General features: G+C 56.6%; 1 protein-coding gene across 1 annotated transcript in view; it reads left to right on the top strand.

The window, feature by feature from the left end:
• The window catches only part of LOC115403262 (semaphorin-5B-like), an 83,595-nt gene that overhangs the window by 28,779 nt on the left and 39,818 nt on the right, over window positions 1-14,998 (top strand). Inside the window, exon 3 of the mRNA XM_030112121.1 lies at window positions 8,876-9,115. Within this exon, the coding sequence (XP_029967981.1) occupies window positions 8,923-9,115 (193 nt within the window). The 5' untranslated portion in view covers window positions 8,876-8,922. The remainder of the gene's footprint in view (window positions 1-8,875; window positions 9,116-14,998) is intronic.

Here is a 14,998-nt window from a genome sequence, read left to right on the forward strand (position 1 = left end):
CATTGCACTGCTGAGGCCCTCAGCTTTCATTTGAAGTCATTGCCAGAGCTCTCGGTCCTTCCTGAGCGGAGTTGGAGCTCGTTTTCAGAATGTTCAGTTCCGGAAACGGAATCTTCAGTTCCGGAAACGGAATCTTCAGTTCTGGAAACGGAATCTTCAGTTCTGGAATCTTTGGTAGAAAGGTCCTAGGCACTCAGAAACGGTGGCCAAGGGAGCCCGAGTCCCCTAACAGCAGTTTAAACCAACTCCCAGCTCTCTAGCATGTTCCTACGGCTCACAGTGGTAGATTGAACCAATTGTGGAACTATATTCCAGAAAACGACAGACAAATTGCTCCCCCTAGTGGTAAAATGGTGGTACTGCAACAAAAAAAAAAAAGGTGCTAGAGAGTCAAAAGACACATCACCGGACTGTAAAAAATCCCCCGAATTCACCTAGACGTCCTGTTTTTGTCTAGGACCCATGGTTAGGGAAATAAATGCCACATACACTTTCCGGGTATAAAATGGCAATGCCAGATATGTTGTAGAGCTCGCCGAGGCGATTCCAACGGTCCTACTCCCGTCGCTCAGAGACCCTCAGAACAAGACATGGAATCCCCTAATTAGGGTCCTGGTCCTGGCCCTGGCCCTGGTCCTGGCCCTGGCCCTGGCCCTGGCCCTGGTCCTGGCCCTGGCCCTGGCCCTGGTCCTGGCCCTGGTCCTGGTCCTGGTCCTGGTCCTGGCCCTGGTCCTGGTCCTGGCCCTGGCCCTGGCCCTGGCCCTGGCCCTGGTCCTGGCCCTGGCCCTGGCCCTGGTCCTGGCCCTGGTCCTGGTCCTGGTCCTGGTCCTGGTCCTGGTCCTGGCCCTGGTCCTGGCCCTGGCCCTGGTCCTGGCCCTGGTCCTGGTCCTGGCCCTGGCCCTGGTCCTGGCCCTGGTCCTGGCCCTGGCCCTGGTCCTGGTCCTGGCCCTGGCCCTGGTCCTGGCCCTGGCCCTGGCCCTGGCCCTGGCCCTGGCCCTGGCCCTGGCCCTGGTCCTGGTCCTGGCCCTGGTCCTGGTCCTGGCCCTGGCCCTGGCCCTGGTCCTGGCCCTGGTCCTGGTCCTGGCCCTGGTCCTGGTCCTGGTCCTGGCCCTGGTCCTGGTCCTGGCCCTGGCCCTGGCCCTGGTCCTGGTCCTGGCCCTGGCCCTGGCCCTGGCCCTGGTCCTGGCCCTGGCCCTGGCCCTGGTCCTGGCCCTGGTCCTGGTCCTGGTCCTGGTCCTGGTCCTGGTCCTGGCCCTGGTCCTGGCCCTGGCCCTGGCCCTGGCCCTGGCCCTGGTCCTGGCCCTGGCCCTGGTCCTGGCCCTGGTCCTGGCCCTGGCCCTGGTCCTGGTCCTGGCCCTGGCCCTGGTCCTGGCCCTGGCCCTGGCCCTGGCCCTGGCCCTGGCCCTGGCCCTGGCCCTGGCCCTGGTCCTGGCCCTGGTCCTGGTCCTGGTCCTGGTCCTGGCCCTGGAGGCTGTACTTCATGTTTTAGACTCCTCCCTGCTCCAGCATCCCTGAATCTGCTTCATCAAACTGGTTAAAGCTCCATTCTGAAACAGCAGCGAGCTTTGTCTGGGTTGTGAGTGGGAAACCCCCCCCCCCACACACACACACACACACACACACAGGGAGAACATGCAGACTCCAGGACAGGTTTTTAAAGCCAGACGGGACTAACGGGCACCGTCACATCACTCTGAATGTATGTGCAGAGCACCATTCACACTCGAGGGAATTTACGAAGACATGAAGACGGACTGAGACGAAGCTGTGAGGAACCAGAAGACCATAAACGCTGCGAGGTTCAGAACATCATGGTGACGGGGTTCCTTCTGAGAACCGTCTCCAAACAGCACGGTGTAGTCGAGGCGGCGGATCAATACACGGCGTTTATTTCACCGCTCCAAACAAAAATACTGCCGAGCCGAAAAATGACAAGAAAGAAAGTATTTAGAGTCAGTCGAGGCTTTGTTCTTTCCTGAGATCCTCCTGAGATCCTCCTGAGATCCTCCTGAGATCCTCCCCCAAACAACAGCAGGAAGGAACAGCGTGTGAGCACAAGACCAGGTCTGGTTCTGGGTCTGGTTCTAGGGCTGGTTTTGATTCTAGGTCTGGTTCTGGGTCTGGTTCTAGGTCTGGGTCTGGGTCTGGTTCTGGTTCTGGGTCTGGTTCTGGGTCTGGTTAGAACTCTACTCCAGATCCTCCTCCAGACTAAAGAACACCAGCAGGACAGTCAGACCAGATCTCACTGTATCATCAGCTGCACTTCAACACCGTCAAAGACTCTCTCACTCTGTCTCACTCTATACCTGTCTCACTCTCTGTCTCTGCCTCAATCTGTCTCTGCCCACTCTATGTCTCACTATGTTTATGTCTCACTCTCTGTCTCACTCTCTACCTGTCAGTCTCACTCTTTCTGGCTCACTCTCTGTCTCACTCCAAACCTGTCTCACTCTGTCTCACTCTGTCTCACTCTGTCTAACAGAAACTGCCTCAAAGATGAACTTCAGCAAGCCAATGTAGCTGCCTGGTAACACACACACACACACACACACACACACACACACACACACACACACACACACACACACACACACATAACTGAATCCTTAATGCAACACAGCTGGTCGGGGGCCATTTCCCAGAACAGCGCCCCCATGAGGCTGAGTCTGGAGGAACGGCCCTGTCTGAGAACCGCTGGGGACAACATGATGTCTGGAGAGTGTCCACTGGAGGGAGAGTGTCCTCTGGAGGGAGAGTGTCCTCTGGAGAGAGAGTGTCCTCTGGAGGGAGAGTGTCCTCTGGAGGGAGAGTGTCCTCTGGAGAGAGAGTGTCCTCTGGAGGGAGAGTGTCCTCTGGAGGGAGAGTGTCCTCTGGAGGGAGAGTGTCCTCTGGAGAGAGAGTGTCCTCTGGAGGGAGAGTGTCCTCTGGAGAGAGAGTGTCCTCTGGAGGGAGAGTGTCCTCTGGAGAGAGAGTGTCCTCTGGAGAGAGAGTGTCCTCTGGAGGGAGAGTGTCCTCTGGAGGGAGAGTGTCCTCTGGAGAGAGAGTGTCCTCTGGAGGGAGAGTGTCCTCTGGAGAGAGAGTGTCCTCTGGAGGGAGAGTGTCCTCTGGAGGGAGAGTGTCCTCTGGAGAGAGAGTGTCCTCTGGAGGGAGAGTGTCCTCTGGAGGGAGAGTGTCCTCTGGAGGGAGAGTGTCCTCTGGAGGGAGAGTGTCCTCTGGAGGGAGAGTGTCCTCTGGAGGGAGAGTGTCCTCTGGAGGGAGAGTGTCCTCTGGAGGGAGAGTGTCCTCTGGAGAGAGAGTGTCCTCTGGAGGGAGAGTGTCCTCTGGAGGGAGAGTGTCCTCTGGAGGGAGAGTGTCCTCTGGAGAGAGAGTGAGGGTTGATGTGAAGGAGTAGAACCCTCAACTGAACCACAGAACTGTTCTAGAGGAACCATGGTGAGGTTCTGTGAGGGGAGCAGAGAAATGTTCAGTGTGTGTGTGTGTGTGTGTGTGTGTGTGTGTGTGTGTGTGTGTGTGTGTGTGTGTGTGTGTGTGTGCGCTGATGGTCAGAGATTTATTGTAACTTTATTGATCGGTTGTGGTTCGGCTTCGGCTCTGTTTACGTTTCAAAGCATCACGTTTGGCCCTGACCCCGGTGACCCCTGCAGACAGGTCACAGGTCAACCCCGGTGACCCCTGCAGACAGGTCACAGGTCAACCCCGGTGACCCCTGCAGACAGGTCAACCCCGGTGACCCCTGGCCGGCCCACTTCACCCTCTCCATCCTGCTCGTTGTCCCGGCGCTGCACGGGCCATGCTGGCAGCCCCCCCCCCCCCCCCCCCCCCCCCACGCTCCGGCTACAACCTGCCGCTCTGTTGCCATGGATACGCGTCGGCACTGGCAGACTGGGCAGCGGCTGCCATCTGGACGGAGAGGAGACGCCGTTTTTACCGCTTGCCTTCTTTATCTCTTCATCTTCAGCTTTCCACACTCATCCTCTCACCCAGTTCTTGTCGTCTTTCTCGATCTTTTCTTCCGGCTGTCGGCAGAACCAGAACCTCCTGCCGGTACCAGAACCTCCTGCCGGTACCAGAACCTCCTGCCGGTACCAGAGCCTCCTGCCAGTACCAGAGCCTCCTGGCGGTACCAGAACCTCCTGCCGGTACCAGAGCCTCCTGCCGGTACCAGAGCCTCCTGCCGGTACCAGAGCCTCCTTCCGGTACCAGAGCCTCCTGCCGGTACCAGAGCCTCCTGCCGGTACCAGAGCCTCCTGCCGGTACCAGAGCCTCCTTCCGGTACCAGAGCCTCCTGCCGGTACCAGAGCCTCCTTCCGGTACCAGAGCCTCCTGCCGGTACCAGAGCCTCCTGCCGGTACCAGAGCCTCCTTCCGGTACCAGAGCCTCCTGCCGGATGTGAAAGCTGAACCTGGAGGCTGAAACCCTCCAGACATCAGCTGCTGTGTTGAAGCCTTCATTCTGAGGCCTCCTCAGGCTGGAGCTCTCAGGACTCCTTTCATTTGAAGCCGTCTTTATATTCCGGGTCTTGACGGGTCTTGACGGGTCTTGACGGGTCTTGACGGGTCTTGACGGGTCTTGACGGGTCTTGACGGGCCTGGCTGCTGGTTCCAGTGTGTGAGGATGATTTGGAGTCCGGTGACCGGCAATCGCACTGCGATGGAGGTGAAACTAATCAGATCCAGTTCGACTGAGGATCCTTGAGTCCACTTGAACCGTGAAGCGGTGGGTTACGTGGTTCCCATGAAGCCCAGCGGGTCTGTTTCATTCCAGACGAAACTCTTCTGGCTCTCGGTCCAGACCCGGCCCGGGTCCCTCTGACTGTTCCTATGAAGACAGAAGCTCCGGTTCCGGCTTCAGCTCCACACTGGACTGATCACCAGCATCGCCTCGTCCACGTGATTCGAACATCGATGGACCTGTTTCAGTTCAGGATCCCTCTGGAGGTGAAAGGTCAAGTTCTCAGCATGCTTCCAGGCGTCTCCCTGCTCAAAGGCACCGGGTTCTACCGCTCCGTCAGCAGGTCCGCAGAACAGTGGAACCCGCTCAGTGTTCACAGTGTTCGCTCTGCCTGTCGCCATGGCAACCCAGCTGAACCTTCAGGAGGCGCTGCAGAGCAGGACGGCCCCTCAGAGGTCAGGTGACCCCAGCTCCTCCAGAGGTCAGAGGTCAGGTGACCCCAGCGCCTCCAGAGGTCAGGTGACCCCAGCGCCTCCAGAGGTCAGAGGTCAGGTGACCCCAGCGCCTCCAGAGGTCAGGTGACCCCAGCTCCACTGCTGCACGTCCAGCCGGCCACCATCCATCATCCATCCATCCATCATCCATCCTTCCATCATCCATCCATCATCCATCCATCCTTTGGGGATCCCAGCAGCTCCCAGAATTCCTAGAGCAGGTGTCTCCAGCCCTGTTCCTGCAGGTCCAGCAGGTTCTGGTTCTGTCCCTGCAGCGCAGCGGTCCTAACCCGGTGATGATCCTGTCAGTACCAGCCTGGAGACACCGGTGTGCACACACGGCACGCCGCCGTGAACACGCACGGCACGCCGCCGTGAACACGCACGGCACGCCGCCGTGAACACGCACGGCACGGCGGCGAATGAGGCCCAGGACTCCTCCTGGTGGAGGACTGGTGCAGCCGGTCCTGTGAAGGGAGACCAGGACCTGCTGAACCAGTCTGTCTTCCAGACCTCGGAGCTGGTCCAGTTTGGTCGGTGAGGAGGCGTCTCTGTTTGTGCTGGAGGTTTCACAGCCCTGGAGCATTGTGGGTAGTTTTCATGGCTTTTTGTTGCCCAGAGCCTCTTTGGGGCTGGTTTTGGCCCTCGGGCCCTATGTTTGATCCCGCCGTCTCAGCAGTAACTTTCTTGGGTCTGGATGAGTTTGAACGTCTCTCAGGGTGTGTGAAGCGGTCCTGTCCTCCATGGAGGCCTGGAGACCCCGCCTCCAGCTGACCACAGGCAGCGGCCGCCGTGCCTGAACCTCCATCTGCCCAGTCCCCCGCCGCCAGCAGACCGGCGGAGCCAGACCCCTGCAGAGGGGGGCGAGAGTGTGTGTGTGTACCCGTATTTCTATCCTTGTGGGGACCAAATGTCCCCACAAGGACAGGAAAACCTGCCTGATGTGCCTGGTGGGACCTTCTTCTGGTCCTCATGAGGGAAACTGTTTTCTGGACCATGTTGTTGTTTCTGAAAACAGTCAAAGGTCAAAACATTTCTTTAGGGTTCGGCTGTGTGGTGGTCTGGGTCTGGGTCAGGGTCAGGGTCTGGGTCAGGGTCAGGGTCAGGGTCAGGGTCTGGGTCTGGGTCAGGGTCAGGGTCAGGGTCTGGGTCTGGGTCTGGGTCAGGGTCAGGGTCTGGGTCAGGGTCTGGGTCAGGGTCAGGGTCTGGGTCAGGGTCAGGGTCAGGGTCAGGGTCAGGGTCAGGGTCAGGGTCTGGGTCAGGGTCAGGGGCTAGACATGAATGGGAGTCAATGGAAGGTCCCCACAAGGACAGAAATACGAACCTGTGTGTGTGTGTGTGTGTGTGTGTGTGTGTGTGTGTGTGTGTGTGTGTGTGGTGTGTGTGTGTGTGTGTGTGTGTGTGTGTGTGTGTGTGTCAGTGTGTCAGTGAGTGTGTGTGTGTGTGTGGACAGTATAGATTGTGTTGCCTCTACAAACTGTTGCTAATCCCAAACTCAGCAGGAGAAGAAATTGTGGGGCGTCTCTTTGGAGTGTCCTTAAGGACTCACACTTTTTGTACACACACACACACACACACACACACACACACACACACACACACACACACAGAGCGGGGGGCCGATGCTGCAGCCGGCCTCATGCTGTGACCGATGTGGAAGCGAGCGTCTGTCCAGCCAGCCTGCTGCGTCGGGTTTTTCTGGAAATGTGACGTTCACACACACCTTCCTGCTGACAGCACACTTCCCTGTGAGTGTGTGTGTGTGTGTGTGTGTGTGTGTGTGTGTGTGTGTGTGTGTGTGTGTGTGCGGCCGTCAGGACACTCCTCTTGCTGGAGCTCTCACTCTGATGAGCTTTGTCGGATGCAGCCTTGCAGCCTCACGGCGTCACGGCCTCGCCACCTCGCCACCTCATGGCCTTGCCGCCTCGCAGCGTCACGGCCTCGCCGCCTCGCAGCCTCACGGCGTCGCGGCCTCGCCGCCTCGCAGCGTCACGGCCTCGCCGCCTCGCAGCCTCACGGCGTCACAGCCTCGCCGCCTCGCAGCCTCGCCGCCTCACAGCCTCGCCGCCTCGCAGCCTCACGGCGTCGCGGCCTCGCCGCCTCGCAGCGTCACGGCCTCGCCGCCTCGCAGCCTCACGGCGTCACAGCCTCGCCGCCTCGCAGCCTCGCCGCCTCACAGCCTCGCCGCCTCACAGCCTCACGGCGTCACAGCCTCGCCGCCTCGCAGCCTCGCCGCCTCACAGCCTCGCCGCCTCACAGCCTCACGGCGTCACAGCCTCGCCGCCTCGCAGCCTCGCCACCTCGCAGCCTCGCCGCCTCACAGCCTCGCAGCCTCACAGCCTCACAGCCTCGCAGCCTCGCCGCCTCACAGCCTCGCAGCCTCACAGCCTCGCCGCCTCACAGCCTCGCCGCCTCACAGCCTCACGGCGTCACAGCCTCGCCGCCTCGCAGCCTCGCCACCTCGCAGCCTCGCCGCCTCACAGCCTCGCAGCCTCACAGCCTCGCAGCCTCACAGCCTCACAGCCTCGCAGCCTCGCCGCCTCACAGCCTCGCAGCCTCACAGCCTCACAGCCTCGCAGCCTCGCCGCCTCACAGCCTCGCAGCCTCACAGCCTCGCAGCCTCACAGCCTCACAGCCTCGCAGCCTCGCCGCCTCACAGCCTCGCCGCCTCGCAGCCTCGCAGCCTCACCGCCTCGCCGCCTCGACGCCTCACAGCCTCGCGGCGTCGCCGCCTCGCCGCCTCGCAGCCTGTGACTTTCAGGACTCGCTGCTCTAAAGTGAATTAAACACCTGAACAACCAGGAGTAGCAGGAGCCCTGGGAGCCTGCAGCTGATCAAACAGATCCTGTTTCATTTCAGGATCAGTTCAGATCCCGCAGCAGCGCTGCCTCCACACGTCCTGATCGCAGATAAACCAACGCAGGAGATTCTTTATCGAGCTGAACAGGCCGGTTCCAGCCTGCTGGCCTCATCCAGGATTTACTCGGATACTCACAGTATCTGATGTGAAATGAGGAATTTATGCAACGAAAGAAAAGTAACAGATTTATTTTGTGTGGATTTTATATGAGAGAAGAGCGAGAGCCGATGTCCTGGAGAGGCGGGGCCTGCAGCTGGAAGCTTGTAATCCAAATGTTTCAGATCGGTTTACACCGGGTGAGGATTCTGAGTGTGTGTGTGTGTGTGTGTGTGTGTGTGTTGAACAGCCCACTTCTGCATCAATTTTCCAATTTTAATCAGCCGTTAAATTAACTTGCAAAGTTTAATTGCACGTGTTAAATGCTGGTCTGCCGGCCGGAGGTCAGAGGTCAGCGGCTCCTGTGGGACGGCTCATCCGGAGGCTCTTCGGAGCAGTTTTTCCATCTGGTTTCCTTCACAGGCTGCATCTTCTTCCTTTGTATTTCCTGGATTGTAGTTTTCTCCCGGCTTTATGCTTCGTCTCCCCAGCTGCCCTCTGGTTACCCAGCATCTTTATTTCTCCACTCAGTGTCCTTTTCTACCCAGTTTTTATTCCTTTGCATCACTTTTTCATTCCTTTTCCATCTCTGCAGGATTCAGAGCTGGAAGCTCCGAGGAAGTGAAAGTTTGTGGACGAGAGAGAAAAAAAAGAGAAGGTTCAGAAGTGACTGAGAAAGAGAGAAAGGAGCTTTTCTTTGAAGCGGGCGTGAAGATGTTGCGTTGAGGTGCTGAAGTGTCTCCTCTCTTCGCAGCTGCGTCCCAGAGGCCCGCCTTGGCAGCTAGAGGACAGCTCACCACCATGACGGCGTCCTCGCGGGACTCCGCCCCCTCGTGTCTGGCCGGCCTCTTCCTGCTCGTCCTGCTCTCGGCTGTTCTGGCGCAGAGATCTGCCGTCCCGACGACCCCGACCCCGACCCCGGCCCCGGCCCCGTTCGACCCCCTGACGCAGCCCGAGTGCACAAAGAAGGAACATCCGAAGGTGTCCGTCCAAGGTGAGACATCGGTGGACACCAGTCGCTGTCAGGACGAGCAGCCGGCGCCACGGCGGCGCAGCCAGCAGCGACTGTTTAGAGCATCACGGGTCAGAACCTGAGGAACACGGTTCTGTTTTCAGTCAGCATTCTGTGTGTCCAAATCTCCCATGATGCACCACTCAGCACTTTCTACCAGCCAGACTGCATGTTTTTTTTTCCTAGGAAGATGAAGCCGTGGCCCACTCTGCCTCTCCGGATTCTCTGATTTGATTGGTTGATGTCGATGTTTGCTGCAACATGACGAGCCAATCAGAGGGAGAGGAGGGCGGGTCACGACCCGGCACATAGTGCTGACTGATGAAATCTACCAAGGCTTTGTGACAGCCAGGAAATGCTGTCCAGGAATGTTTATTCGGCGACAGTCTGGAAGTCTCTAGAAGTTTCCCGGCTGTTTTAAAGGAGCGGTTCTCCAGCGATCGCTGCACCGCGGCTTCCTGCTGATTATTAGGACGAGGACGAAGACGTGACTGTCCCAGCTCCGTCACAGAGGCCAGGCTGGACTGGTCTCTGTGAAGAGTGGTCCGACGCAGGACGGAGCGCCGTGGGCGGCCGGTGGCTGAAGCACATTATCATTATCACAGGTCACATCTCTTCATGAGACTCCTGCTGCAGTTTCATTCTGTTTTTTTGGCATATTTTCCACTTTCAGTCTTAGAGGAATGCAGATGTGTGTGAAGTGCTCAGGTGTTTTCAGCTTCTTTCTGGTGTGGATTCCTTCCTGCAGTTGAATGCCTTGCTCTAACAGCAGTCCGATCCGTTTGCTGCCAGCGTTGCGGTTCCCTGACGTGCCTTCAGTCTGAACCAAAGGCCAAGCTGCCTGCTGGTGAACGCAGCTCAGTTTTTCCATCACAACACTCCAGATAGTTGAATTAAAATGATGAAAAAATATTTTGTGTGCATATGATCTACAAGGAACAGAAAAATTGCAAATCCAGTCCAAGAAAATGTTCTTGATGTTTTTTTTATTTTCTTGTGGAATCCTTCAATCTGGAGTCTCGTAATGGACGAATGCAGCGGAGCAGCCGTGGCTTGAGGCACAGATCATCCCAGCACTGCTGCAGCAGTCTGGAGCTGTTTGGGAATCATTAAGAAAGATGGAAACATCAGGAAACATCACCTCCTGACGCATACAGGTATAATTAAAGTGTGATTTAAAATCTCCAAACAGGCAGTGAGGCTGTTCATGGCAGATGAATCTGTTTTAAATGAGGCTCAGTGCAGCGATTCATTTTGTCGTTCTTCAGCAGAACCGTTCTCTGCTCTAACAAGCCTGGAGGGTTTGAAATAATGGACTGTGATGCTTTAAGTATCAAATGTTTCCTATACAAGAAAACACGCCTGCCACTTTGCTCAGCTGCAAAATGAAGCGTTTTCCTGAAGGCAGCCTTGAGCCGGCTGCAGTACAGCTCTCCGTCCAGCTCAGAGGCTGAGAGAGCGTCTGCAGAGGGCGGCGGGGCGGGCGGACGGCGGGGCGGGCGGACGGCGGGGCGGACGGACGGCGGGCCGGGCGGACGGCGGGCCGGGCGGACGGCGGGCCGGGCGGGCGGACGGCGGGGCGACGGCGCCGTTATCACGCTGCACAGCGAGCCCAGACACGAGAAGCTGATCCCAGATAGACACGGCCCGCTGAGCCGCAAACACTCCAAACACACTGTCAACACACTCCCAGCATGCTCCCAACTCACTCCCAACACACTCCCAACACACCCCAAATACACTTCCAACACACTCCCAGCACGCTCCCAACACACTCCCAACACACTCCAAACGCACTCCAAACACACTCCCAACACACTCCCAGCACGCTCCCAACACACTCCAAACACACTCACTCTGAACACACTCCAAACGCACTCCAAACACACTCCCAACACACTCCAAACACATTCCAAACACACTCCCAACACACTCCCAACACACTCCCAACACACTCCAACCACACTCCAAACGCACTCCAAACACACTCCCAACACACTCCCAACACACTCCAACCACACTCCAAACGCACTCCAAACACACTCCCAACACACTCCCAACACACTCCAAACACACTACAAACACACTCCAAACACACTTCAACCACACTCCAAACGCACTCCCAACACACTCCAAACACACTCCAAACACACTCCAAACACACTCCAAACACACTTCAACCACACTCCAAACGCACTCCCAACACACTCCAAACACACTCCAAACACACTCCAAACACACTCCAAACACACTTCAACCACACTCCAAACGCACTCCCAACACACTCCAAACACACTCCCAGCACACTCCCAACACACTCCAAACACACTCCAAACACACTTCAAACACACTCCAAACACACTCCCAACACACTCCCAACACACTCCAAACACACTCCAAACACACTTCAAACACACTCCAAACACACTCCAAACACACTCCAAACACACTCCCAACACACTCCAAACACACTCCAAACGCACTCCAAACACACTCCCAACACACTTCAAACACACTCCAAACACACTCCCAACACACTCCAAACACACTTCAACCACACTCCAAACGCACTCCAAACACACTCCAAACACACTCCAAGCACACTTCAAACACACTTCAAACACACTCCCAACACACTCCCAACACACTCCAAACACACTCCAAACGCACTCCAAACACACTCTAAACACACTCCCAACACACTCCCAACACACTCCCAACACACTCCCAACACACTCCAAACGCACTCCAAACACACTCTAAACACACTTCAAACACACTCCAAACGCACTCCAAACACACTCCAAACACACTTCAACCACACTCCAAACGCACTCCAAACACACTCCAAACACACTCCAAGCACACTTCAAACACACTTCAAACACACTCCCAACACACTCCAAACGCACTCCAAACACACTCCAAACACACTCCAAACACACTCCAAACACACTCCAAACACACTCCCAACACACTCCAAACGCACTCCAAACACACTCCAAACACACTCCCAACACACTCCAAACACACTCCAAACGCACTCCAAACACACTCCAAACACACTCCAAACACACTCCAAACACACTCCCAACACACTCCAAACGCACTCCAAACACACTCCAAACACACTCCCAACACACTCCCAACACACTCCCAACACACTCCAAACACACTCCAAACGCACTCCAAACACACTCCAAACACACTCCAAACACACTCCAAACACACTCCCAACACACTCCAAACGCACTCCAAACACACTCCAAACGCACTCCAAACGCACTTCAAACACACTCCAAACACACTCCCAACACACTCCCAACGCACTCCAAACGCACTCCAAACACATTCCCAACACACTCCCAACACACTCCCAACACACTCCCAACACACTCCAAACACACTCCAAACACACTCCCAACACACTCCAAACACACTCCAAACACACTCCCAACACACTCCAAACACACTCCAAACACACTCCAAACACACTCCCAACACACCGTGCAGGTGCCCGGGTCCAGCCGGAGGCTCAGAGGGGACGGAGCTGGTCCTGCTGGGGACAGACAGGTGGGACGGTGGTGGAGGGTGGTTGCTGCGGTGATTCTGTCGGCTGATTGGACGGAGGCAGGATGCCTCGTGTGTGTGATGATGGACGCCGCAGGACGGCGGCCGGGTCACATGACCTGCTCTGTTGGCAAGATTGGATCAGCCCCCCCCCCCGCCTGCTGCCTGCTCAGAATACTAATGGCGGACGCTGGCTCGGCCTGGGATGTTTCCGCCGCCACGCAGCCAGGAAGTGAGGAAGCAGATCCTGTTCCTGAAGGTCCTGGGAGCTCCGCCCCCTGCCTGCCGCCAGCTGGACCCACCCAGTCTGGTCTTGTTTGTGGTCTTTGGACTTGGGGCTCCGTTCAGGTGTCATGTGACTGGTTTTGTAGAGACGTGGACATTTTTATCATCTGCTCCACAATCAAGAACCTTTCAGTTTCAGCAGCAGACGTTATGGTGGCGCCGCAGGGCGCTCGACTCCCCGACTGAGCGTCAGTGGTAATAATACGGAGTCAGCGTCAGTTTCCCACACTGATGGTGAAAACGCAACATTTCAGAAGATTCTTATTGCTCCCGATGATCAGTAGTAGAATTACTGGACAAACCTTCGTCTCTCCTGGCGCTGTTTCCCAGCTCCGCCCCCCAGCTCCGCCCCCCAGCATGACAGCAGGCTGTTCTTCTCAACTACAATGTGTTTGACTTTCTTGGTGTCAAACTTCCCAAAAGTCCTTAAATTGAGTAAGTTGTGTTTTCACGATGACTTGATGCATTGTGTGGACTAGTTTTCTAATGAAGCATTTTGCATGTGGGGGGGTCACAAAGTCCTTCACACCCAGATGTCAGTTCAGCCTTCAGAACTCATGTCCCTGTTCTCAGCTCTGTTTTCATGTTTCCATGACGACTGAGCTCGGGGACGCCGGACGGTGCGCTGGGCTTTCTGCAGGTTCTGCAGCCACTTTCAGACGTCCTCACCTGTTTTTTCCCAGAATCAGAGCATCAAGCCGCCTCGCCCCCGCCGTCCTCCTGCCTGCTAACAGAATCCCATCCTGAAGGTTTAGAATGTCATTTTTTTGATTGACAGCTGCTCTTTGCTCATCAGTGTGCTTCCATATATGGTCGTAAGAGTCACGTGACCCCAGAGTGGGCGCCGGCAGAGAAAAAAACACTTTTCCTTTGGAGAAAACTGCTCCGGACCCTGTAGTTTTGGGCAAAAGGTTTGACTAAAATGATTGCTTTTGATGGGAACTGGCTTCTCTTTCAGTCTGAGGTTTGTGAAGCAGTCAGACTCGTAGTTCAGACAGCCGAAGCCTCCGTTTGTGAAAAACGTGCGATTTTCCCCGTCCGGCTCCGTTAGACCTGACAGCCAGACGAGGCAGGAGAGCAGAGCGCACTCCTGCTCTCTCCTGAAAACCAACACAAACCATGACATTGTCCCCACGTGGTGCATCTTCCTGTTCGAAGCTTCACATGCGCTCGGTGTGTTGATTTAGCACACTCGCCACTTGTTTGAGGGGACAGAGTGACTTTTCCCCTTGTCGCGGATCAGGGCAGGAGCAAGGCAGGACTTCAGAACTCAACTTCCACGGCTGATAAAATCCGCAGCGAGTGACTGATTACAGAGTTGGTCTCAGTTTTGCTTCATCAGGGTCTGTCCTGTCGTTCAGTCAAGTTTTAAAGTCAACCGACTCTTTAGTCAGAACCAAATCCAGAGACAGACTGGACGGTGGACCAGAGTCCAGAGACAGACTGGATGGTGGACCAGAGTCCAGAGACAGACTGGATGGTGGACCAGAGTCCAGAGACAGACTGGACGGTGGACCAGAGTCCAGAGACAGACTGGATGGTGGACCAGAGTCCAGAGACAGACTGGACGGTGGACCAGAGTCCAGAGACAGACTGGACGGTGGACCAGAGTCCAGAGACAGACTGGATGGTGGACCAGAGTCCAGAGACAGACTGGACGGTGGACCAGAGTCCAGAGACAGACTGGACGGTGGACCAGAGTCCAGAGACAGCAGAGTCCAGAGACAGACTGGATGGTGGACCAGAGTCCAGAGACAGACTGGACGGTGGACCAGAGTCCAGAGACAGCAGAGTCCAGAGACAGACTGGATGGTGGACCAGAGTCCAGAGACAGACTGGACGGTGGACCACAGTCCAGAGACAGCAGAGTCCAGAGACAGACTGGACGGTGGACCAGAGTCCAGAGACAGACTGGACGGTGGACCAGAGTCCAGAGACAGACTGGACGGTGGACCAGAGTCCAGAGACAGACTGGACGGTGGACCAGAGTCCAGAGACAGACTGGACGGT

This window comes from Salarias fasciatus, chromosome 16, assembly GCF_902148845.1.
Source record: "Salarias fasciatus chromosome 16, fSalaFa1.1, whole genome shotgun sequence".
Taxonomy (NCBI): domain Eukaryota; kingdom Metazoa; phylum Chordata; class Actinopteri; order Blenniiformes; family Blenniidae; genus Salarias; species Salarias fasciatus.